Source organism: Salvelinus namaycush, chromosome 19, assembly GCF_016432855.1.
Source record: "Salvelinus namaycush isolate Seneca chromosome 19, SaNama_1.0, whole genome shotgun sequence".
NCBI lineage: Eukaryota > Metazoa > Chordata > Actinopteri > Salmoniformes > Salmonidae > Salvelinus > Salvelinus namaycush.
In genome coordinates, this window is record NC_052325.1 from 36,856,739 (window position 1) to 36,881,418 (window position 24,680).

Sequence of the window (24,680 nt, forward strand, 5' to 3'; positions counted from 1 at the left end):
CAAACAAAAATACATTTCCACTTCACACCACACACTTGTACAGGTTACGCATACGTGAAACAGGACAAATGTAAGCACCGCCTACTTGACTTTACGTGCAACGCTATTACCAACACGTTATGTAATCGTACACGACAAGTGTTAGAGATTATTGCCGACATTCAATGTAAGAAAGGGTGGAGGGAGAGAACTTACTAGCAGAGGCGTCCCAAAACTTTACGGTTCCGTCTGCGTGTCTGCACAAAGGATACAAGACAGGGAAAGAGGTAAAGAGCAGTCTATTTCTTAAACTGTAGCAGAATTAGACATTCCCACTCTAATGCTTCTACCGATGATAAACACCAGAGGAGCAGAGGAAACCTTTACTACATCCTGTCCGAATAAATAGAACCAGTGACTCAATGTTTGTGCACACCCACTGGGAACAGACGTCAATGGTTCGCGCATTCCACATTGGTTCGAGGTAATTTCATTGAAATGACGTGGAAACAACGTTGATTCAACAAGTGTGTGCCCAGTGGCCAAGCTTTAAAAAGAAAAAAGGTCTCCATCCAACAGTATGGAACCCACTGACTCACCCTGTGACGATGATCTCTGGGTAGGTCTGTGAGCCTAGTGTCCATGTGCCACCGCTCACTGGCCACTCCTGTCATCAAATAAACAGGTGGTCATGGATTGTAAGAAACAGCAGGTCATGAACTGAAAAATGCAGGACGTAATTGAGTTTTTTTTGTTTTAGCCATCTTGTCATTGTCTGACCTATGACCTGTAGCGTACCTTGTGGCTGTAGCCAGTCTTCTTCTGCTTGGCCCCTATGGAGTAGAGGATGGGGATGATGTCAGGAGGGCATTCAGCGAAGTAAGCCGTACAGGTGACAGGAGACTCGTGGATGTCCATTGGGTAGGGGTTCTCAAAGATGGGGAAGCTGCAAAAGGGAGAGGGAACTGTTATTGCGTGCATGTAGAGTTCTCACAAGGGAGACGTGGACGTACGTGACTGCTACAGAATGTTATCACCAAAATATCTACATAGCAAAGAAGCAAAAGGTACAGTGCTCTAGCTCTGAGCATTGCAGTTTATGTACACTGAGTGGACAAACCATTAAGAACACCTTCCTAATATTGAGCTGACCTCAGAACAGCCTCAATTGGTTGGGGCGTGGACTCTACAAAGTGTCGAAAGCGTTCCACATGGATGCTGGCCCCATGTTGACTCCAACACTTCCCACAGTTGTGTCAAGTTGGCTGGATTGTCGTTTGGGTTGTGGACCATGCTTGATTCACACAGGAAACTGTTGAGCGTGAAAAACCCAGCAGCGCTGCAGTCCTTGACACAAACCGGTGCGCCAGGCACCTACTACTTCTTTCCTTCATCTACACTGATTAGGTGTTCCTAATGTTTTGTAGTGTATATCTAATGGGTATTTTTGCAGGAGATAACCTCACCCAGGTCACCACTTAAGTTCTTCCCAGCACCGTATTGTCCAATTAGTGTTTCTTATCAACATCCTTATAATGTTAACACAGCTACTGATAACTAGCTTAGGCGTCCCTGTCCCTCCTTCAGCCTCCTCCATCATAGTGCTGATGTATCATCTACAGAGAGTGTCAATGAGGCTATTTTAAGAAGAGCAGTGGACATAGGTGTGACAGTGTCACAGTGACATGGTCTTTGGCTTGCTTCCTTAGTGATGATGACACTTTAGTGACAGACAGCTGACCGGAGTGACAGTGGACTAAGGTTCTCTCAAGGCAATGTGACACATTTGGGTGGATGTGGTGGATGTGTGTTGTGTGTGTGTCTGTGTGCGTTTATTTTCTTTGTTTTAATGGCCATCTGTGACCCTCTCTCTTAATCAGCCAATGGAATGTGTCGATAGTGTGTCTATGTTTCAATCCATTTGTCATGACTTCCGCTGAAGTCGGCTCCTCTCCTTGTTCGGGCGGCGTTCGGCGATCGACGTCACCGGCTTTCTAGCCATCGCCGCTCCATTTTTCATATGTCCATTTGTCTTGTCTTGTTCCATACACACCTGGTTTTCATTTCCCCAATCAATCTACATGTATTTAACCCTCTGTTTCCCATCATGTCTTTGTGTGTAATTGTTTCATGTTATGTGGTGTTTGATTTATGCGCTTTACTTTTATTTATGTTCCGTTTTTTGAGCGCGTTTGTTTATTGTAGTGCTCTCGTTTCCGAACGGAAAATAAATGTGCGCCTGTTAACTACACTTTGCTCTCCTGCACCTGACTTCGCCTCCAGTACACGACATAACACCATTGATGCTGTTTGGGACTCTTATAGCTGTTACGTGGTGTTAGAGGGCTGTTACACCTCCTGTCACATCGAGTCACATCAGGAGGTGACAGTCTGCTCCCCTCTGGACCACAGCAGGACACCTCACTGCAGGAGGGTGTGTGTGTGTGAGTGTGCGAGTGTGCGCGTGCGTGCGTGTGTGTGTACATACTTGCTCTGTGTCAGATCCACCACGATGAAGTCCTTTTCTAAAAGCACAACCACTGCATAAGGATCCTGGACCTCTGTAGACAGTCACATAGATACACAGAGTAGTGAATTACATTCATACACAGAACCAATAGATATAGTAGACATAGAGAATGTAATACTGTGGAAATCCTTCACTCCAATACTTTAAATAGAAATGTAAATATATGAATGTGTACGTGTGTGTGTGCGAGCGTGTGTACTTTGTACTAAAGTCCCTGTTCCTCTGCTCTCCCAGGTATGGGACAGAGAGAGAGCAGATATAGTAATTTAAGGTCTCACAGAGGCACTCATTACCATCACACCTTTGACTCAAATTAGACTAATTATCAAGGGGAGAGAGAGAGAGACAGAGAGTAAGAGTCAGCAAGTGAGTGAAAGAGAGAGGGCCAGTGAGAGAGAGAGGGGGGGGGGTGGCTTTTACTCCATCCTTCAAACCCAACCTACTGACCTCCACCCCCCCCCCCCCCCCCCCAACCCTCCACTCACCGTTGGAGTATGGGGTGTCACAGAGTACTAGGAACTCTACAATAGGGTGGTCCATCTCCAGCACCGTGATGGCCTTGCCGTGCATGATGGTCAGGGTGGGCCTCCTTCCACCGGACTTGTCATATGACAGACCCCCAGAGAAAATGACATAGGGCTCACTGCTGCGGAGACAAAGACAAACAGGTCGTAAGGACTGACATTATTGTGATCTTATGTCAATATCATGATAGAGTGACCAAGTGTCCCTATGAAATCCAGGAAATATTTAATGTTGGTATAACATAGGATGATCGGTCACGAGAGCGTTCGTGAACTTGTCACACAATAGATGGACAGTAAGCTGTCATGGATGATCATGAAAAACATCATGTCCTGTTTACGACAGACAGCTGATGGTCCGCTGACGCACCATCCAAGCTAAGCCTTCCCAACAAAATAAACCATGAAACTACGAGAAACATCACAGTGTCTAAAATAAGTGAAAAATGAAATCAGAACTACAGTATAATATAGATACTTAAGGAGGAATATAAAAAATGCACATGGCAGGATAACGATGTACAGTATATTTCAGCCAATGGTGCCCTTCCTTCCCACATGGCTGCTTGGCATAATTCTTCCTGTCTATCTCAGTGAGTCCGCGAGAACAGAGAGAGACAGTTAGCCCACAGCCCACAGAATGACTGTGAATGGGTTTGTCTGGTCTGGGCCAGACTAACACAACCGCACAAGGGCACAGCGGTCATCAAAGACAACCACCCACGGTCACGACGGGCATCATGATCAGACACAATCCACCCACGGTCATGATGACCATCAGAGACAACCACCCACGGACCTGACGGTCACACCGGTCATCAAACACAAGCACCCACGGTCTCACGGTCACAATGACCATCAGACACAACCACCGGCGGTCCTCCAGATCAGACACAACCACCAACCGTCACGGTCACAAAGAGCATCAGACATAAACCACCCACGGTCACAATGACCATCAGACACAAACCACCCACGGTCAGGACGGGCACGACGGGCATCGGACACAACCGCCCACAGTCACGACGGGCACGACGGTCATCAGACACAACCGCCCACAGTCACGACGGGCATGACAGTCATCAGACACAACCGCCCACCGTTAAAGTCAGGGTCCTGGCCGTGTAACAAGAGTGTTCTGCTGTTTTCTCTCAGCATTACAAAGCGTGGTCACACCCTGAAAGGCAGTCTAAAGTGTCTCAGTCTCAGAGGTGCACCTGTACTTCCTTGTCTATCTAGCCCTTTAATATTCAACTTCACACAACTACAACTATATGATTACAAGCCTCCACTGCAATTGACTAACCACTGAAGGGAGAAATAGGAAGAGATAATTAGGAACAATCATGCATTCCAAACAGACAACACAGAGCATCAAGCCAAGATGGAATTCTGCTTCAGAGGCTCCTATCAATCCCATATCTGGAGATGAAACGCTTCTTAACAGCTCCCTGGTAAAGGCTCCCTGGTAAAGGCTCGCTGATAAAGGCTCCCTGGTAAAGGCTCCCTGTTAAAGGCTCCCTGTTAAAGGCTCCCTGTTAAAGGCTCCCTGTTAAAGGTTTCCTAGTAAAGGCTCCCTGTTAAAGGCTACCTGGTAAAGGCTCCCTGGTAAAGGCTCCCTGGTAAAGGCTCCCTGGTAAAGGCTCCCTGTTAAAGGCTCCCTGGTAAAGGCTCCCTGGTAAAGGCTCCCCGGTAAAGGCTCTCCGTTAAAGGCTCCCTGGTAAAGGCTCCCTGTTAAAGGCTCCCTGGTAAAGGCTCCCTGGTAAAGGCTCCCTGGTAAAGGCTCCCTGGTACAGGCTCCCTGGTAAATGCTCCCTGTTAAAGGCTCCCTGGTAGCCACAGTCACGACGGGCACGAAGGTCATCAGACACAACCGCCCACAGTCACGACGGGCACGACGGTCATCAGACACAACCGCCCACAGTCACGACGGGCATGACAGTCATCAGACACAACCGCCCACCGTTAAAGTCAGGGTCCTGGCCGTGTAACAAGAGTGTTCTGCTGTTTTCTCTCAGCATTACAAAGCGTGGTCACACCCTGAAAGGCAGTCTAAAGTGTCTCAGTTTCTTAACAGCTCCCTGGTAAAGGCTCGCTGATAAAGGCTCCCTGGTAAAGGCTCCCTGTTAAAGGCTCCCTGGTAAAGGCTCCCTGGTAAAGGCTCCCTGTTAAAGGCTCCCTGTTAAAGGCTCCCTGTTAAAGGCTTCCTAGTAAAGGCTCCCTGTTAAAGGCTTCCTGGTAAAGGCTCCCTGGTAAAGGCTCCCTGGTAAAGGCTCCCTGGTAAAGGCTCCCTGTTAAAGGCTCCCTGGTAAAGGCTCCCCGGTAAAGGCTCTCCGTTAAAGGCTCCCTGGTAAAGGCTCCCTGGTAAAGGCTCCCTGTTAAAGGCTCCCTGGTAAAGGCTCCCTGGTAAAGGCTCCCTGTTAAAGGCTCCCTGGTAAAGGCTCCCTGGTAAAGGCTCCCTGTTAAAGGCTCCCTGTTAAAGGCTCCCTGGTAAAGGCTCCCTGGTACAGGCTCCCTGGTAAAGGCTCCCTGTTAAAGGCTCCCTGTTAAAGGCTCCCTGGTAAAGGCTCCCTGGTAAAGGCTCCCTGTTAAAGGCTCCCTGGTAAAGGCTCCCCGGTAAAGGCTCTCCGTTAAAGGCTCCCTGGTAAAGGCTCCCTGTTAAAGGCTCCCTGGTAAAGGCTCCCTGTTAAATGCTCCCTGGTAAAGGCTCCCTGGTAAAGGCTCCCTGTTAAAGGCTCCCTGGTAAAGGCTCCCTGTTAAATGCTCCCTGGTAAAGGCTCCCTGGTAAAGGCTCCCTGTTAAAGGCTCCCTGGTAAAGGCTCCCTGTATTTGTAATACTTTTCTGATATGATAGAATATCAGCGGATGACTCAGACCTATCTGGAGCTCGTTCATACCAGGTTTCAAGCTAGGAACTAAATAGTCTCTGGCAAGTAAAACACATGTAATTGACAAATTAATTTGCACTACAGGGGAACGGCTATTGGTATTATGAGTTAGGCAGAGTTCTATGTTTCAACCAATTCATTTCCACAAGGCTGCTGGGAGTATTTATTCCTGTCTCGCTCAATGAGTCAGAAGGATCAGAGAGAGACAGTTAGCCCACAGAGTGACTGTGAATGTGTTAATCTGGTCTGAGCCAGCCCTGGGACAAACTGACTGCCCGCAGTGTCATGTTTTGTCTTTGATCTTCATGTCTTGTCCCTGTGCTTCCCTCTGCTGGTCTTATTAGGTTCTTTCCCTCTTTCTCTCTCTATCGTTCCGTTCCTGCTCCCAGCTGTTTCTCATTCTCCTAACGACCTCATTTACTCTTTCACACCTGTCCCCTATTTTGCCCTCTGATTAGAGTCCCTATTTCTCCCTCTGTTTTCCGCTTCTGCCTGGTCGGATTCTTGTTTGATGTTTGCTGTTCCTGTGTCCTTGTTCCGCCCTGTCGTGTTCTTTGCCTTCTTCAGATGCTGCGTGTGAGCAGGTGTCTATGTCAGCTACGGCCTGTGCCTTCCTGAAGCGACCTGCAGTCTGTGGTCGCGTCTCCAGTCGTTCCTCTCTATTGACGAGAGGATTTGACCATTGATAATATCCAGGAGAATCATTATTTGTTTATTACTGGAATAAAGACTCTGTTACTATTACGTCGCTTTTGGGTCCTCATTCATCAGCATAACAGAAGAATCCGACCAAGATGGACCCAGCGACTATGGATTCTCTCAACACTGCCGTCGAGTTCCAGGGAGCAATGCTCGGCAGACACGAGCAGGAATTGTTTGCTGCTCGTCATGCCGTTGAGACCCTGGCCGCTCAGGTCTCCGATCTCTCTGGACAGTTTCAGAGTCTTCATCTCGTGCCACCAGCTACTTCCTGGTCTTCCGAGTCTCCGGAACCTAGGGTTAATAACCCACCATGTTACTCTGGGCAGCCCACTGAGTGTCGCTCCTTTCTCACCCAGTGTGATATTGTGTTCTCTCTCCAGCCCAACACGTACTCAAGAGAGAGAGCTCGGATCGCTTACGTCATATCACTCCTTACTGGTCGGGCTCGGGAGTGGGGCACAGCTATCTGGGAGGCAAGGGCTGAGTGTTCTAACGATTATCAGAACTTTAAAGAGGAGATGATACGGGTTTTTGATCGTTCAGTTTTTGGGAAGGAGGCTTCCAGGGCCCTGGCTTCCCTATGTCAAGGTGATCGATCCATAACGGATTACTCTATAGAGTTTCGCACTCTTGCTGCCTCCAGTGACTGGAACGAGCCGGCGTTGCTCGCTCGTTTTCTGGAGGGACTTCACGCTGAGGTTAAGGATGAGATTCTCTCCCGGGAGGTTCCTTCCAGCGTGGACTCTTTGATTGCACTCGCCATCCGCATAGAACGACGGGTAGATCTTCGTCACCGAGCTCGTGGAAGAGAGCTCGCGTTAACGGTGTTTCCCCTCTCCGCATCTCAACCATCTCCTCCCACCGGCTCAGAGACTGAGCCCATGCAGCTGGGAGGTATTCGCATCTCGACTAAGGAGAGGGAACGGAGAATCACCAACCGCCTTTGCCTCTATTGCGGTTCTGCGGGACATTTTGTCATGTCATGCCCAGTAAAAGCCAGAGCTCATCAGTAAGCGGAGGGCTACTGGTGAGCGCTACTACTCCTGTCTCTCCATCAAGATCCTGTACTACCTTGTCGGTCCATCTACGCTGGACCGGTTCAGCTGCTTCCTGCAGTGCCTTGATAGACTCTGGGGCTGAGGGTTGTTTTATGGACGAAGCATGGGCTCGGAAACATGACATTCCTCTCAGACAGTTAGGGAAGCCCACGCCCATGTTCGCCTTAGATGGTAGTCTTCTCCCCAGTATCAGATGGGAGACACTACCTTTAACCCTCACAGTATCTGGTAACCACAGTGAGACCATTTCCTTTTTGATTTTTCGTTCACCTTTTACACCTGTTGTTTTGGGTCATCCCTGGCTAGTATGTCATAATCCTTCTATTGATTGGTCTAGTAATTCTATCCTATCCTGGAACGTTTCTTGTCATGTGAAGTGTTTAATGTCTGCTATCCCTCCTGTGTCTTCTGTCCCCTCTACTCAGGAGGAACCTGGTGATTTGACAGGAGTGCCGGAGGAATATCATGATCTGCGCACGGTCTTCAGTCGGTCCAGAGCCAGCTCCCTTCCTCCTCACCGGTCGTATGATTGTTGTATTGATCTCCTTCCGGGGACCACTCCCCCTCGGGGTAGACTATACTCTCTGTCGGCTCCCGAACGTAAGGCTCTCGAGGATTATCTGTCTGTTTCTCTCAACGCCGGTACCGTGGTGCCTTCTTCCTCTCCCGCCGGAGCGGGATTTTTCTTTGTTAAGAAGAAGGACGGTACTCTGCGCCCCTGCGTGGATTATCGAGGGCTGAATGACATAACGGTTAAGAATCGTTATCCGCTTCCCCTTATGTCGTCAGCCTTCGAGATTTTGCAGGGAGCCAGGTTCTTTACTAAGTTGGACCTTCGTAACGCTTACCATCTCGTACGCATCAGAGAGGGGGACGAGTGGAAAACGGCGTTTAACACTCCGTTAGGGCATTTTGAATACCGGGTTCTGCCGTTCGGTCTCGCTAATGCTCCAGCTGTCTTTCAGGCATTAGTTAATGATGTACTGAGAGACATGCTGAACATTTTTGTTTTCGTTTACCTTGACGATATCCTGATTTTTTCACCGTCACTCGAGATTCATGTTCAGCACGTTCGACGTGTACTCCAGCGCCTTTTAGAGAATTGTCTCTACGTGAAGGCTGAGAAGTGCGCCTTTCATGTCTCCTCTGTCACATTTCTCGGTTCTGTTATTTCCGCTGAAGGCATTCAGATGGATCCCGCTAAGGTCCAGGCAGTCAGCGATTGGCCCGTTCCTAAGTCACGTGTCGAGTTGCAGCGCTTTCTTGGTTTCGCTAATTTCTATCGGCGTTTCATTCGTAATTTCGGTCAAGTGGCTGCCCCTCTCACAGCTCTGACTTCTGTCAAGACTTGCTTTAAGTGGTCCGGTTCCGCCCAGGGAGCTTTTGATCTCCTCAAGAAGCGTTTTACATCCGCCCCTATCCTTGTTACTCCTGACGTCACTAAACAATTCATTGTCGAGGTTGACGCTTCAGAGGTGGGCGTGGGAGCCATTCTGTCTCAGCGCTTCCAGTCTGACGATAAGGTCCATCCTTGCGCTTACTTTTCTCATCGCCTGTCGCCATCGGAACGCAACTATGATGTGGGTAACCGCGAACTGCTCGCCATCCGCTTAGCCATAGGCGAATGGCGACAGTGGTTGGAGGGGGCGACCGTTCCTTTTGTCGTTTGGACTGACCATAAGAACCTTGAGTACATCCGTTCTGCCAAACGACTTAATGCACGTCAGGCTCGTTGGGCGTTGTTTTTCGCTCGTTTCGAGTTCGTGATTTCCTATCGTCCGGGAAATAAGAACACCAAGCCTGATGCCTTATCCCGTCTCTTTAGTTCTTCTGTGGCTTCTACCGACCCCGAGGGGATTCTCCCTGAAGGGCGTGTTGTCGGGTTGACTGTCTGGGGAATTGAGAGACAGGTAAAGCAAGCACTCACTCACACTGCGTCGCCGCGCGCTTGTCCTAGTAACCTTCTGTTCGTTCCTGTCTCTACTCGTCTGGCTGTTCTTCAGTGGGCTCACTCTGCCAAGTTAGCTGGCCATCCCGGCGTTCGGGGTACGCTTGCTTCTATTCGCCAGCGGTTTTGGTGGCCTACTCAGGAGCGGGACACGCGCCGTTTCGTGGCTGCTTGTTCGGACTGCGCGCAGACTAAGTCAGGTAACTCTCCTCCTGCCGGTCGTCTCAGACCGCTTCCCATTCCTTCTCGACCATGGTCTCACATCGCCTTAGACTTTATTACCGGTCTGCCTTCGTCTGCGGGGAAGACTGTGATTCTTACGGTTATCGATAGGTTCTCTAAGGCGGCACATTTCATTCCCCTCGCTAAGCTTCCTTCCGCTAAGGAGACGGCACAAATCATCATTGAGAATGTGTTCAGAATTCATGGCCTCCCGTTAGACGCCGTTTCAGACAGAGGTCCGCAATTCACGTCACAGTTTTGGAGGGAGTTCTGTCGTTTGATTGGTGCTTCTGTCAGTCTCTCTTCCGGGTTTCATCCCCAGTCTAACGGTCAAGCAGAAAGGGCCAATCAGTCGATTGGTCGCATATTACGCAGCCTTTCGTTTCGAAACCCTGCGTCTTGGGCAGAACAGCTCCCCTGGGCTGAGTACGCTCACAACTCGCTTCCTTCGTCTGCTACCGGGCTATCTCCGTTTCAGAGTAGTCTTGGGTACCAGCCTCCTCTGTTCTCGTCCCAGCTCGCCGAGTCCAGCGTTCCCTCCGCTCAGGCTTTTGTCCAACGTTGTGAGCGCACCTGGAGGAGGGTCAGGTCTGCACTTTGCCGTTACAGGGCGCAGACTGTGAGAGCCGCCAATAGACGTAGGATTAGGAGTCCTAGGTATTGTCGCGGTCAGAGAGTGTGGCTTTCCACTCGTAACCTTCCCCTTACGACAGCTTCTCGCAAGTTGACTCCGCGGTTCATTGGTCCGTTCCGTGTCTCTCAGGTCGTCAATCCTGTCGCTGTGCGACTGCTTCTTCCGCGACATCTTCGTCGCGTCCACCCTGTCTTCCATGTCTCTTGTGTCAAGCCTTTTCTTCGCGCCCCCGTTCGTCTTCCCTCCCCCCCCCCCGTCCTTGTCGAGGGCGCTCCTATTTACAAGGTACGAAAGATCATGGACATGCGTTCTCGGGGACGTGGTCACCAGTACTTAGTGGATTGGGAGGGTTACGGTCCTGAGGAGAGGAGTTGGGTTCCATCTCGGGACGTGCTGGACCGTTCGTTGATTGATGATTTCCTTCGTTGCCGCCAGGGTTCCTCCTCGAGTGCGCCAGGAGGCGCTCGGTGAGTGGGGGGGTACTGTCATGTTTTGTCTTTGATCTTCATGTCTTGTCCCTGTGCTTCCCTCTGCTGGTCTTATTAGGTTCTTTCCCTCTTTCTCTCTCTATCGTTCCGTTCCTGCTCCCAGCTGTTTCTCATTCTCCTAACGACCTCATTTACTCTTTCACACCTGTCCCCTATTTTGCCCTCTGATTAGAGTCCCTATTTCTCCCTCTGTTTTCCGCTTCTGCCTGGTCGGATTCTTGTTTGATGTTTGCTGTTCCTGTGTCCTTGTTCCGCCCTGTCGTGTTCTTTGCCTTCTTCAGATGCTGCGTGTGAGCAGGTGTCTATGTCAGCTACGGCCTGTGCCTTCCTGAAGCGACCTGCAGTCTGTGGTCGCGTCTCCAGTCGTTCCTCTCTATTGACGAGAGGATTTGACCATTGATAATATCCAGGAGAATCATTATTTGTTTATTACTGGAATAAAGACTCTGTTACTATTACGTCGCTTTTGGGTCCTCATTCATCAGCATAACACGCAGAGTGACTGTGAATGTGTTAGTCTGGTCTGGGCCCGCCCTGGGACAAATTGAACCGTCTGAGGATCAAACGATCAACACCCTCCAGACAGTCAAGGAACACAACCGACCACAGTCACGACGGGCATGACGGTCATCAGACACAACCGCCCACAGTCACGACGGGCACAGCGCTCATCAGACACAACCGCCCACAGTCACGATGGGCACGATGGTCATCAGACACAACCGCCCACAGTCACGACGGGCACAGCGGTCATCAGACACAACCGCCCACAGTCACGACGTGCACAACGGTCATCAGACACAACCACCCACAGTCACGACGGGCACAACGGTCATCAGACACAACCGCCCACAGTCACGATGGGCACGATGGTCATCAGACACAACCGCCCACAGTCACGACGTGCACGACGGTCATCAGACACAACCACCCACAGTCACGATGGTCATCATACACAACCACCCACAGTCAGGACGGGCACGACGGGCATCGGACACAACCACCCACAGTCACGATGGGCACGATGGTCATCAGACACAACCGCGAACAGTCACGACGTGCACGACGGTCATCAGACACAACCACCCACAGTCACGACGGTCATCATACACAACCACCCACAGTCAGGACGGGCACGACGGGCATCGGACACAACCGCCCACAGTCACGACGGGCACAACGGTCATCAGACACAACCGCCCACAGTCACGACGGGCACAACGGTCATCAGACACAACCGCCCACCGTTAAAGTCAGGGTCCTGGCCGTGTAACAAGAGTGTTCTGCTGTTTTCTCTCAGCATTACAAAGCGTGGTCACACCCTGAAAGGCAGTCTAAAGTGTCTCAGTCTCAGAGGTGCACCTGTACTTCCTTGTCTATCTAGCCCTTTAATATTCAACTTCACACAACTACAACTATATGATTACAAGCCTCCACTGCAATTGACTAACCACTGAAGGGAGAAATAGGAAGAGATAATTAGGAACAATCATGCATTCCAAACAGACAACACAGAGCATCAAGCCAAGAGGGAATTCTGCTTCAGAGGCTCCTATCAATCCCATGTCTGGAGATGAAACGCTTCTTAACAGCTCCCTGGTAAAGGCTCCCTGGTAAAGGCTCCCTGGTAAAGGCTCCCTGGTAAAGGCTCCCTGGTAAAGGCTCCCTGGTAAAGGCTCCCTGGTAAAGGCTCCCTGTTAAAGGCTCCCTGTTAAAGGCTCCCTGTTAAAGGCTCCCTGTTAAAGGCTCCCTGGTAAAGGCTCCCTGGTAAAGGCTCCCTGTTAAAGGCTCCCCGGTAAAGGCTACCCGTTAAAGGCTCCCCTGTTAAAGGCTCCCTGTTAAAGGCTCCCTGGTAAAGGCTCCCTGGTAAAGGCTCCCTGTTAAAGGCTCCCTGTTAAAGGCTCCCTGGTAAAGGCTCCCTGTTAAAGGCTCCCTGTTAAAGGCTCCCTGTTAAAGGCTCCCTGTTAAAGGCTCCCTGTTAAAGGCGCCCTGTTAAAGGCTCTCTGGTAAAGGCTCCCTGTATTTTGTACTGTTTTCTGTGATAGAAAGCCAGCGGATGACTCAGACCTATCTGAAGCTCGTTTATACCAGGTTTCACTTCTGAACAACAAGCTGTGATCAAAATAGTTTTTGGCAAATACAAACATCGGAAACTTGACAAATACATTTTTCACTACAGGGGAACTGCTCTTGGCAATAATTTGAAATATCATAGGAAAAACGTCTCTATTTGAGGGTAAATGGAATAGAAAGCAACAACCTTTATGAAAATCCCGCTGCCTGAAAAGTGGTTATGGCAAACACATTTCATTTTACAGTACACAAGGCAGCTTCGCCTGGCACTAGAGTACCATGTTGGTTAGTACAGTACAGGGTGTGATGTAGGGATCTGGGATCTGTTGGGTAGGTGTATGAGATGAAGAGAGGCAGAGTATTTACCTGTTCCTGGAGGTCTTGTATTCCACCTTGAGGATGGGCTTACACGACTCTTTCCTCCCGTCCTTCAGTATCTTCCCTGGGGATGACGATAAAAGGGGAAACCATGTTGGGTACGTCAACAAAATAAGCCAGTTATGTTGTTTTTATCCTCATATCATTAGATAGTTATTACTTTGTTGTCCAAGCTTCTTCACCACCATCTCTCTTCAAATCAAACTGCAATTTTAAATTGATTAAAGTGTAATGTACTGCTAAGACAGCAGAAGACAACAAACCCTCTTATTGAGTGTGCACATTCTTTTCAACAACAGTTTTGGGCTTTTTCACCATTGACGAATCTGTTTCTCTCTAAGTCCTATCCTCTCATGCAAATGACTGTGATTAACAAGCCTGGGAGTGGCGTGCTGTCGAATAGATCATGTTAAATAATGTGGTGGCTGGCGGGTGAGCTGCATGTACGTTTTTTACATTGTTTATCTCTTCTGAACTTTATATAAAGGCAGTATTCCCTGTTCCCGTTCGAAGGTAAATTACTTTTGGCCGTCACGAATCAGACTTAAATAAATACCCAGAGGACTGTCTCTCTGCGTTCAAAAAACTGAGTCAGGGAAGAAACAAGGAATATAGGCCTACACTCAGCTCAAAGTGATGTCCGACTGATCCAATACCAGGCCTATACTCAACTAAAATTGATGTGTCAGTAATAAAGCCTCCTTGAAGACCCCAAACCTTGACCCAGAAAATATAAAAAACTATCGGCCTATAATCTCTTCTTCCTCTCAATAATGTTTGAAAAAGCTGTTGCGCAGCAACTCACTGCTTTCCTGAAGACAAACAATGTATACGAAACGCTTCAGTCTGGTTTTAGACCCGATCATAGCACTGAGACTGCACTCGTGAAGGTGGTAAATTGCTTTTTAATGGCATCAGACCAAGGCTTTGCATCTGTCCTCGTGCTCCTAGACTTGAGTGCTGCTTTTGATACCATCGATCACCGAACCCAAATTGGTCTACACGGACACGAAGTTCTGGCCAGGTTTAGATCTTATCTGTCGGAAAGATATCAGTTTGTCTCTGTGGATGGTTTGTCCTCTGACAAATCAACTGTAAATGTTGGTGTTCCTCAAGGTTCCGTTTTAGGACCACTATTGTTTTCACTATATATTTTAACTCTTGGTGATGTCATTCGGAAGCATAATGTTAACTTTCACTGCTATGCGGATGATACACAGCTTTACATTTTGATGAAACATGGTGAAGCCCCAAAATTGTCCTCCCTGGAAGCCTGTGTTTCAGACATAAGGCGGATGGCGGAATTTTTTTAACTTTTATACTCGGACAAAACAGAGATGCTAGTTCTAGGTCCCAATAAACAAATATATATTCTGTTGGATCTGACAACTAATCTTGATGGTTGTACAGTTGTCTCAAATAAAACTGTGAAGGACCTCGGCGTTACTCTGGACCCTGATCTCTCTTTTGACGAACATATCAAGACTGTTTCAAGGACAGCTTTTTTCCATCTACGCAACATTGCACAAATCAGAAACTTTCTGTCCAAAAATGATGCAGAAAAATGTATCCATGCTTTTGTCACTTCTAGATTAGACTACTGCAATGCTCTACTTTCCGGCTACCCAGATAAAGCACTAAATAAACTTCAGTTAAACTTCGGCTGCTAGAATCTTGACTAGAACTAAAAAAATGTATCATATTACTCCAGTGCTAGCCTCTCTACACTGGCTTCCTGTTAAGGCTAGGGCTGATTTCAAGGTTATTACTGCTAACCTACAAAGCATTACATGGGCTTGCTCCTACCTATCTTTCCGATTTGGTCCTGGCGTACATACCGACACGTAAGCTATGGTCACAAGACACAGGCCTCCTTATTGTCCCTAGAATTTCTAAGCAAACAGCTGGAGGCAGGGCTTTCTCCTATAGAGCTCAATTTTTATGGAATGGTCTACCTATCCATGTTAGAGACACAGACTAGGCCTCAACCTTTAAGTATTTTTTGAAGACTCATCTCTTCAGTAGGTCCTGTGATTGAGTGTAGTCTGGCCCAGGGGTGTGAAGGTGAACTGAAAGGCACTGGGGCGGAGAACCGCCCTTGCTGTCTCTGCCTGGCCGGCTCCCCTTTCTCCACTGGGATTCTCTGCCTCTGACCCTATTACTGAGTCACTGGCTTACTGGTGCTCTTCCATGTCGTCCCTAGGAGGGGTGCGTCACTTGAGTGGGTTGAGTCACTGACCTGTCTCAGCCTCCAGTATTTATGCTGCAATAGGTTATGTGTCGGGGGCTAGGATCAGTCTGTTATATCTGAAGTATTTCTCCTGTCTTATCCAGTGTCCTGTTTGAATTTAAGTATGCTTCCTCTTATTCTCTCTCTCTTTCTCTTCTCTTGGAGGACCTGAGCCCTAGGACCATGCCTCAGGACTACCTGTCTTGATGACTCCTTGCTGTCCCCAGTCCACCTGCTGTCCCCAGTCCACCCCAGTCCACCTGCTGCTGCTACAGTTTCAACTGTTCTGCCTGCAGCTATGGAACCCTGACCTGTTCACCGGACGTGCTACCTTGTCCCAGACCTGCTGTTTCGACTCTCTCTCTCTCTCTCTCTCTCTCTCTCTCTCTCTCTCTCTCTCTCTCTCTCTCTCTCTCTCTACCGCACCTGCTGTCTCTAACTCGAATGATCACCTATGAAAAGCCAACTGACATTTACTCCTGAGGTGCTGACCTGTTGCACCCTCTACAACCACTGTGATTATTATTATTTGACCGTGCTGGTCATTTATGAACGTTTGAACATCTTGGCCATGTATTGTTATAATCTCCACCCGGCACAGCCAGAAGAGGACTGGCCACCCCTCAGAGCTTGGTTCCTCTCTAGGTTACTTTCTAGGTTCCTGCCTATCTAGGGAGTTTGTCCTAGCCACAATGCTTCTACATCTGCATTGCTTGCAGTTTGGGGTTTTAGGCTGGGTTTCTGTATAGCACTTTGTGACATCGGCTGATGTAAAAAGGGCTTTATAAATACATTTGATTGATTGATTGATTAATGTCCGACTGATCCAATACCAGGCCTATAATCAGCTCAAAGTGATGTCCGACTGATCCAACACTAGGCCTATACTCAGCTCAAAGTGATGTCCGACTGATCCAATACCAGATCTATACTCAGCTCAAAGTGATGTCTGACTGATCCAATACCAGGCCTATACTAAATTCACAAGGCAGGATAATGATGTACAGTATATTTCAGCCAATGGTGCCCTTCCCACAGGGCTGCTTGGCAAAATCCTTCCTGTCTGTTTCAGTGAGTCCGCGAGAACAGAGAGAGACAGTTATCCCACAGCCCACAGAGTGACTGTGAATGTGTTAGTCGGGTCTGGGCCACCCACAGGCACGGCGGTCATCAGAGACAACCACCCACGGCCACGACGGGCATCATGATCATACACAAACCACCCACAGTCATGAAGACGCTCAGTCTCACACAGCTATGGTCCTGATAAACAGATCTTTGGTCCTCTGTTCCGTCCCTATTACTCATCCCCAGTGTGACAGACAGTCAGACACTATGTGTCCTTCCTGAGTGTCTGGTGGAGTCTTTCATGAGGAAAGTCACAGGGTCAAAGTATGCCGCCTACACACAGACCACTCCGACACAGCGTCAGAGAGCCAAGGCCGTGGCAGAAACGTGGAGTTTGCTCATTGCAATCAGAGCTCCTCAAAGAGTATTCAGCAAACATCTGACCTGATGAGGCACTTATTCATCTGCTGGGTGGCAGAGTGTAAGCTCAGGACCTTGGAAAATCTATGGACTCACCAAGTCACTGTAACATGTCTTGATGTTATCGGCAGCAAAGGTTTATCATTTAAAGCACTATCAATTGATGCCATGTGTTTTCGCAAGTGTCTAGATCTGCAAATTCATCTACATCTCAAACGTCCCCTCAATGACTACCGCATGTACTGTGTCACTACGTTGGGGTCAGGGCTGTAGGGTCTTAGATCATAGGTCAGAGGTTATGTGTGTGTGTGTTTGTGCGCGTGTGTGTGTGTGTGTGTGTGTGTGTGTGTGTGTGTGTGTGTGTGTGTGTGTGTGTGTGTGTGTGTGTGTGTTTGTGTGTGTGTGTGTGTGTGAGCGCGTGCGTGTGCGTGTGCGTGTGCGTGTGTCTGTGCGTGTGTCTGTGTCTGTGTCTGTGTCTGTGTCTGTGTGTGTGTGTGTGTGTGTGTGTGTGTGTCTGTGTGTGTGTCTGTGTCTGTGTCTGTGTCTGTGTGTGCGCGTGCGTGTGCGTGTGCGTGTGCGTGTGCGTGTGCGTGTGCGTGTGCGTGTGTCTGTGCGTGTGTCTGTGTGTGTGTCTGTGTCTGTGTCTGTGTGTGTGTCTGTGTGTGTGTGTGTGTGTGTGTGTGTGTGTGTGTGTGTGTGTGTGTGTGTGTGTGTGTGTGTGTGTGTGTGTCTGTGTGTGTGTGTGTGTGTGCGTCTCACCGTGAGGGTAGGTGATCTGAATGGGCCTGGCTGTGTTTCTCAGGTTCCACATAGTCAGGCTGCCATCTGAGTGGCTGCACATGAACTGCTTCCCCTCATGATGCCAGCTAACAGAATGGATAGCCTGGAGAGAGATGTAAAGGGTATAGGGAAGGAGGGAGGGAGGGTAATGTGAAAAGAGAGAGAAACAGAGAGAGAGAGACAGATATTATTACAGTTACTGATCAAAGAAATAGGTTGTTACTTTTATTATCATTCCCTTTCTATTACAGTTATTGATCCAAATAAATATCGGTGATGATTATTCCCTCACTCTTTGCACAATATAAAAAATCCCCCTGCCCCAGATTCTAAATGTTTTCGTCCTCTCACCAAGTTCCTGTTAACGTATGCATGCACTACTGCTGGAAGTACTCTTATTAGTTTGACTTGGTAGGACAAAATGGTAAGAATATAACTGTCAAATGTAAACTGTGCCCAGGCAAGAAACAACTCTCCACTGCTATAAACACAACTTCCAATCTCTTGAAGCATCTGCAAAGGCAACACGCAAACACAAAACTCGTTGCGAAAGACCCCCAAGACCTGACCACTGCTGCTGAAAATGACTGTAGGCCTACCTCATCCAAACAACCAAGGCTTGATTTTAATCGTTCAGGAGGACAGGCTGCAACCCAGAAACTGCTGGACAAGCTTATAGCTGGGTATGTAGTAGAAGAAATGCTGCCCTTATCCACGGTAGAATCCACCTCTTTCAGACAGATAGACAAAATGCCGATGACAGTCGACATTGAGTGAGGACACGCAACATTTTGGGTTGTAGCGCAAAAGTAATATAACAAGTAGTGTAATGAATTACTTTTCCTAGGGAGTAATCAGTAAAATAATAATAAGTAATATATAACTTTTTGGGGGAGTGACAACACCAACGTGAAGATAGAATGCAGTCCTTCAACCACAGTTAACCTAGCAGCTAAAACAAATGAGTGCTGTCCCTCAACTAATCTGGTGTTAAATGAGAGAGGACACGACTAGAGCTGGACTGATTAGAACAGTGAGAAGGATCAATACCACTAACTACGCACAGAACCGGAGAGCTTCGGAAAACAAGGGGAGGAGAGAGAAAGGAAATTGACAGGTGTAGAAAATACAGTCTTACATGTAACATTCGATGAATGACACAGGAGAAATCAATGTTGCCAAGCAATTAGTTAAGCTCAGAACCGACAGTGACTCTTATTTTTCTCCCCTAGACTGCACACACACAAACAAACGAACGCACACGCGTGCATTTATTTATTTACAGATATGATACTATTTGTATGGTTCTGTAGGACGAGTTCAGGTGTGTTAGTGAAAGTCTTTGACGTTGCTTGCCTGTGATATTAAAGAAGCCAGAAATGACTTGGGAGGATTCATGAGCCAGTTAATCAAATTGCACTAATGAAAAACTATAGGTTTCAGCAGAGAGCTCATCTACCAGCCTTTGAAATGGGGTTTGCTTTTTATTCCCGGAGAGTGAGTGATATGTATACGGTACATATATAAAAAAGAGGGAGTGTTGTAAAATCTAAAGCGTGGTCCAATGCATCGGCCTCTTCTGTGATGAGCATCGGCTCCGAACGGAGCGCTGTGTGATATCTGGAGCGCTGCTATTTATCCTCCCGTTCCTCTCTTCTCCCGGCTCGCATCGGAGCGTCACACAAAGAGCCTTCCTTAATGAATCATGGCAGAGTGAGAGCTCCTTTTGTCCTACGCGCTCCCAGCTTTTGTCTAGGCTGCCATGGCGATGCCTCTCCCTTGTCATGTTCTAAATCCTCTTTGATGGTGAGGCCTAGCAACGTAGAGGCACCAGAGACGGGTATCCATCATGCATCACACTGGGTAATTAAGACTGACAGATCTGTTCTAATGACACCTCTTTGGAAATAAGGGGAGGAATGTATAGGTTTAAATGATCCCTGAAGGGGGGAGTTAGGGGTATATAGGTTACAAATCATGTACACTGTCAATATTTAATCAGATAGGGCCCTTACATCGTCCCTGATTGTGTGACCTTACGTAAACATACTTTTAAGGGACTCTTAATGAACCCTAAGAAAGCATCCATGTAAAAGAAGCTCCCACACGGTCTTTGTAAACCTTACATCAGACAGTTCATGTGGGTGAAATCACTTGTTCAACTGTCTGCTAGTGGGAGGGAGAGATAGAGAGAGAATGAAAGAGAGTACTCACCTCATCGTAGTAGATTCTGAAGTCAACCTTCTTGGCTCGGAGGTCCCACTGGACTACTGTTCCACTCTCAAACCCTATCAGCAACTGTGGAGGAGGTAGAGGGGGGACGACAGGTAGAGAGGGGGAAGACAAATAGAGGGTGGGGAGACAGGTAGAGGGGGGAGACAGGTAGAGCGGGTAAGACAGGTAGAGGGAGGGGAGACAGGTAGAGGGGGGAGACAGGTAGAGCGGGTAAGACAGGTAGAGGGAGGGGAGACAGGTAGAGGGGGAAAGACAGGTAGAGGGAGGGGGAAGAGAGGGAAAGGGGGAAGAGAGGTAGAGGGGGAAGACAGGTAGAGGGGGGAAGACAGGTAGAGGGAGGGAAGACAGGTAGAGGGAGGGAAGATAGGTAGAGGGAGGGAAGACAGGTAGAGGAGGGAAGATAGGTAGAGGGAGGGAAGACAGGTAGAGGGAGGGAAGACAGGTGGAGGGAGAAGGATAAAGAAGAGGGAGAGAATTCGAGAGAGGGCCAGACAGTAGAGCGACAGAGGAGGAAATACAGAATGAAATCATTGAACATTGAAATACGAGTCTTATAGACTTGAGCTCGTCTCAGTAAACAGAAACTCTTCCTCTCTCTCCCCCTTTCCAGACGTAGTGGCCCCTGACTTGTAGCTCCAGTGACCGTGGTTCTCTCCCTGTGGGAGATGTGATTAGAAGGATTGGGAGGGATGATCTTCACCATGAGTGTTCCACTCAGCACACAACCAATCTGCTCCCTCTGCCTGTCTCTCTCTGGCTAGCACTTATCCCTGTGTGTGATTTATAGAGGATTTACTTTTTGGGGAGGAGGACTGGGAGACGTCTGAAGGGTTTAGGAGAGGATGGGATATGTGGCATATATAGAGAGAGAAAAAGAGTGGCCTTTGTCAGCAAAAAATCTAAAATCCACTGGCTCTGCAGTTTTTGATTAATGAGAAACAGCACATACACGAGGTTCGCAGGAATATGCAAAGACGCTGGTCGTGTCCAAATACCCGTACTAGCGTTCAAAATATTAGGTATTTTGGGTATGTGAAAAAATAAAATTTCATAGTAAGTTTTAACCAAGATGTCATATTCATTTTGCCTTTTTATACAGGGGAATTCACTGCATACTATTGAGGAAGAGAATCATCTTTCCAGACCCACGTCTGTCTGACAACAGCTGATAATTAGCTGAGGGAACACGCTATACCGAAATGAAGGAATGGCGGGAATCAACGCAATTGCGCCTGAGATGACGCATTCTCAGAAGGATGAATCTAGTATGCTGATATTCTTTGCTTACTGTGTTCATTTTTACCAAACAATACGTTGTAAATAGTATGTATTAACCCTGCAGAGAAAATACAGAAGTCTACTTACACACCCACAGAGAGAGGAGTCTACACTTGAAGGCAGAGATGAAACTATACACACCCCCAGGATGAGAGAGAGATAGACAACACAGACCCTAGCACGGAATGAGGAATACACACAACCTGAGTAAAAAGTAGGATACACAAAGACACACACACACACTCCACTAAGTACACCTTAAGAGGTGCGGAGGGTAATGGCAGTGTCACACAGTGAGACAGACAGAGCAGAAGAGGTGGCGCAGCCTGGAAGAAAGGAGTATTTAAAGAAGGGGATCCTCTGGGGAGGGGAGGAGAAGACAGGTCCCTGTAGGGAGGAGAGGAGACACTGAAAGCACAGATCACACACTGTGGAATGGAGAGCAGGTGGGGTGGAAAACAGCCTGTCTTCACTCTGCCACTCTCAGTCCCACATGGGCCACACACGCACGCACGCACACACACACACACACACACACACACAAACATATACCCACGTTCACATGCATACCTGCCTAAATTCCTACCACATAAACCTGCGTTACTACCAATTTAACCAAAACGGCCCGTCTTTCTATCTCAGCACATACATCACCTTGATTTACTCCAGAAAGTAGTGTGATACTGCTGAAAAAGGTTACCTCCTCCTCACAGGGGACACCAGTGTACATACTGTAGGTAGGCAACATACAGTTGAAGTCGGAAGTTTACATACACTTATGTTGGAGTCATTAAAACGTGTTTTTCACTCCACAAATTTCTTGTTAATTAACAAACTATAGTTTTGGCAAGTCGGTAATTATTCCAACAATTGTTCACAGACAGATTATTTCACTTATAATTCACTGTATCACAATTCCAGTGGGTCAGAAATGTACATACACTAAGCTGACTGTGCCTTTAAACAGCTTGCAAAATTCCAGAAAATGATGTCATGGCTTTAGAAGCTTCTGATAGGCTGATTGACACAATTTGAGTCAATTGGAGGTGTACCTGTGGATGTATTTCAAGGCCTTCCTTCAAACTCAGTGCCTCTTTGCGTGACATCATGGGAAAATCAAAAGAAATCAGCCAAGACCTCAGAAAAAACATTGTAGACCTCCACAAGTCTGGTTCATCCGCCTGAAGGTACCACGTTCATCTGTACAAACAACAGTACGCAAGTATAAACATCATGGCAGCCCACACAGCCGTCATACCGCTCAGGATAGAGACATGTTCTGTCTCTTAGAAATTAATGTACTTTGGTGCGAAAAGTGCTAATCAATCTCAGAACAACAGCAAAGGACCTTGTGAAGATGCTGGAGGAAACAGGTACAAAAGTATCTATATCCACAGTAAAACAAATCCTATATCGACATAGCCTGAAAGGCCGCTCAGCAAGGAAGAAGCCACTGCTCCAAAACCGCCATAAAAAAGCCAGACTACGGTTTTCAACTGCATATGGGGACAAAGATCGTACTTTTTGGAGAAATGTCCTCTGGTCTGATGAAACAAAAATAGAACTCTTTAGCCATAATGACCATCATTATGTTTGGAGGAAAAAGTGGGAGGCTTGCAAGCTGAAGAGCACAATTCCAACCGTGAAGTACGGGGGTGGCAGCATCATGTTGTGCGGGTGCTTTGTTGCAGGAGGGACTGGTGCACTTCACAAAATAGATGGCATCATGACGCAGGAAAATTATGTGGATATATTGAAGCAACATCTCAAGACACCGGTCAGGAAGTTAAAGCTTGGTCGCAAATGGGTCTTCCAAATGGACAATGACCCCAAGAATACTTCCAAAGTTGTGGCAAAATGGCTTAAGGACAACAAAGTCAAGGTATTGGAGTGGCCATCACAAAGCCCTGACCTCAATCCTATAGAAAATTTGTGGGCAGAACTGAAAAAGCATGTGCGAGCAAGGAGGCCTACAAACCTGACTCAGTTACACCAGCTCTGTCAGGAGGAATGGGCCAAAATTTACCCAACTTATTGTGGGAAGCTTGTGGAAGGCTACCCGAAACGTTTGACCCAAGATAAACAATTTAAAGGCAATGCTACCAAGTACTAATTGAGTGTATGTAAACTTCTGACCCACGGGGAATGTGATGAAAGAAATAAAAGCTGAAATAAATCATTCTCTCTACTATTATTCTGACATTTCACATTCTTAAAATAAAGTGGTGATCCTAACTGACCTAAGACAGGGAATTCTTACTAGGATTAAATGTCAGGAATTGTGAAAAACGAAGTTTAAATGTATTTGGCTAAGGTGTATGTAAACCTCTGAGCTTAACTGTATACTATCACTACCACTGCCTCTATCATACCCACCGTATTGCCTTTACCTTGTCTTACTCCCTTTACCTACCTCCATGACATTAACTGGCTCTGACATACACACCCACACATTCAGAGAAACAAACACATTAAACGTCAAACCTCTCGGTGGCAGAATGCACACATTTATAAGTGCTTTGGGAGGCAGAAAGAGTCTGATATGCTCTAGGCTATAAATCCAAGCAAGAAATATACTTCATATCCCATATGAGTCATCTTCACAAACAGAAGGTCTCTCTCTCTGTCTTTTTCCTTCACACTCTGTCTTTTTCCTTCACACTGTCTTTTTTCTCTCTCTCTCTGTCTTTTTCTGTCTCTCTCTGTCTTTTTCCTTCACACTCTGTCTTTTTCCTTTACACTGTCTTTTTTCTCTCTCTCTCTGTCTTTTTCCTTCACACTGTCTTTCTCTCTCTCTCTCTCTCTCTCTCTCTGTCTTTTTCCTTCACTCTCTGTCTTTTTCCTTCACACTCTGTCTTTTTTCTCTCTCTCTCTGTCTTTTTCTCTCTCTCTCTGTCTTTTTCCTTCACACTCTGTCTTTTTCCTTCACACTGTCTTTTTTCTCTCTCTCTCTGTCTTTTTCCTTCACACTGTCTTTCTCTCTCTCTCTCTCTGTCTTTTTCCTTCACTCTGTGTCTTTTTCCTTCACTCTGTGTCTTTTTCCTTCACACTCTGTCTCTCTCTCTCTCTCTCTGTCTTTTTCCTTCACACTCTCTGTCTTTTTCCTTCACACTCTCTGTCTTTTTCCTTCACTCTGTGTCTTTTTCCTTCACACTCTGTCTTTCTCTCTCTCTCTCTCTGTCTTTTTCTCTCTCTGTCTGTCTTTTTCTGTGAAATAAACAATAATAATAAAAAGTAAACATTAC

General features: G+C 47.5%; 1 protein-coding gene across 2 annotated transcripts in view; it reads right to left on the reverse strand.

Annotated features, from left to right (window-relative positions):
• stxbp5l (syntaxin binding protein 5-like) overlaps positions 1-24,680 on the reverse strand; it is a 239,368-nt gene that overhangs the window by 49,976 nt on the left and 164,712 nt on the right. For both annotated transcript variants that reach the window (XM_039014921.1, XM_039014920.1), the window contains exons 7-14: positions 20,137-20,220; positions 17,902-18,025; positions 13,413-13,488; positions 2,995-3,152; positions 2,468-2,540; positions 778-925; positions 579-646; positions 196-236 (exon numbers count right to left, since the gene is read on the reverse strand). In XM_039014921.1, the coding sequence (XP_038870849.1) occupies positions 196-236; positions 579-646; positions 778-925; positions 2,468-2,540; positions 2,995-3,152; positions 13,413-13,488; positions 17,902-18,025; positions 20,137-20,220 (772 nt within the window). The remainder of the gene's footprint in view (positions 1-195; positions 237-578; positions 647-777; positions 926-2,467; positions 2,541-2,994; positions 3,153-13,412; positions 13,489-17,901; positions 18,026-20,136; positions 20,221-24,680) is intronic.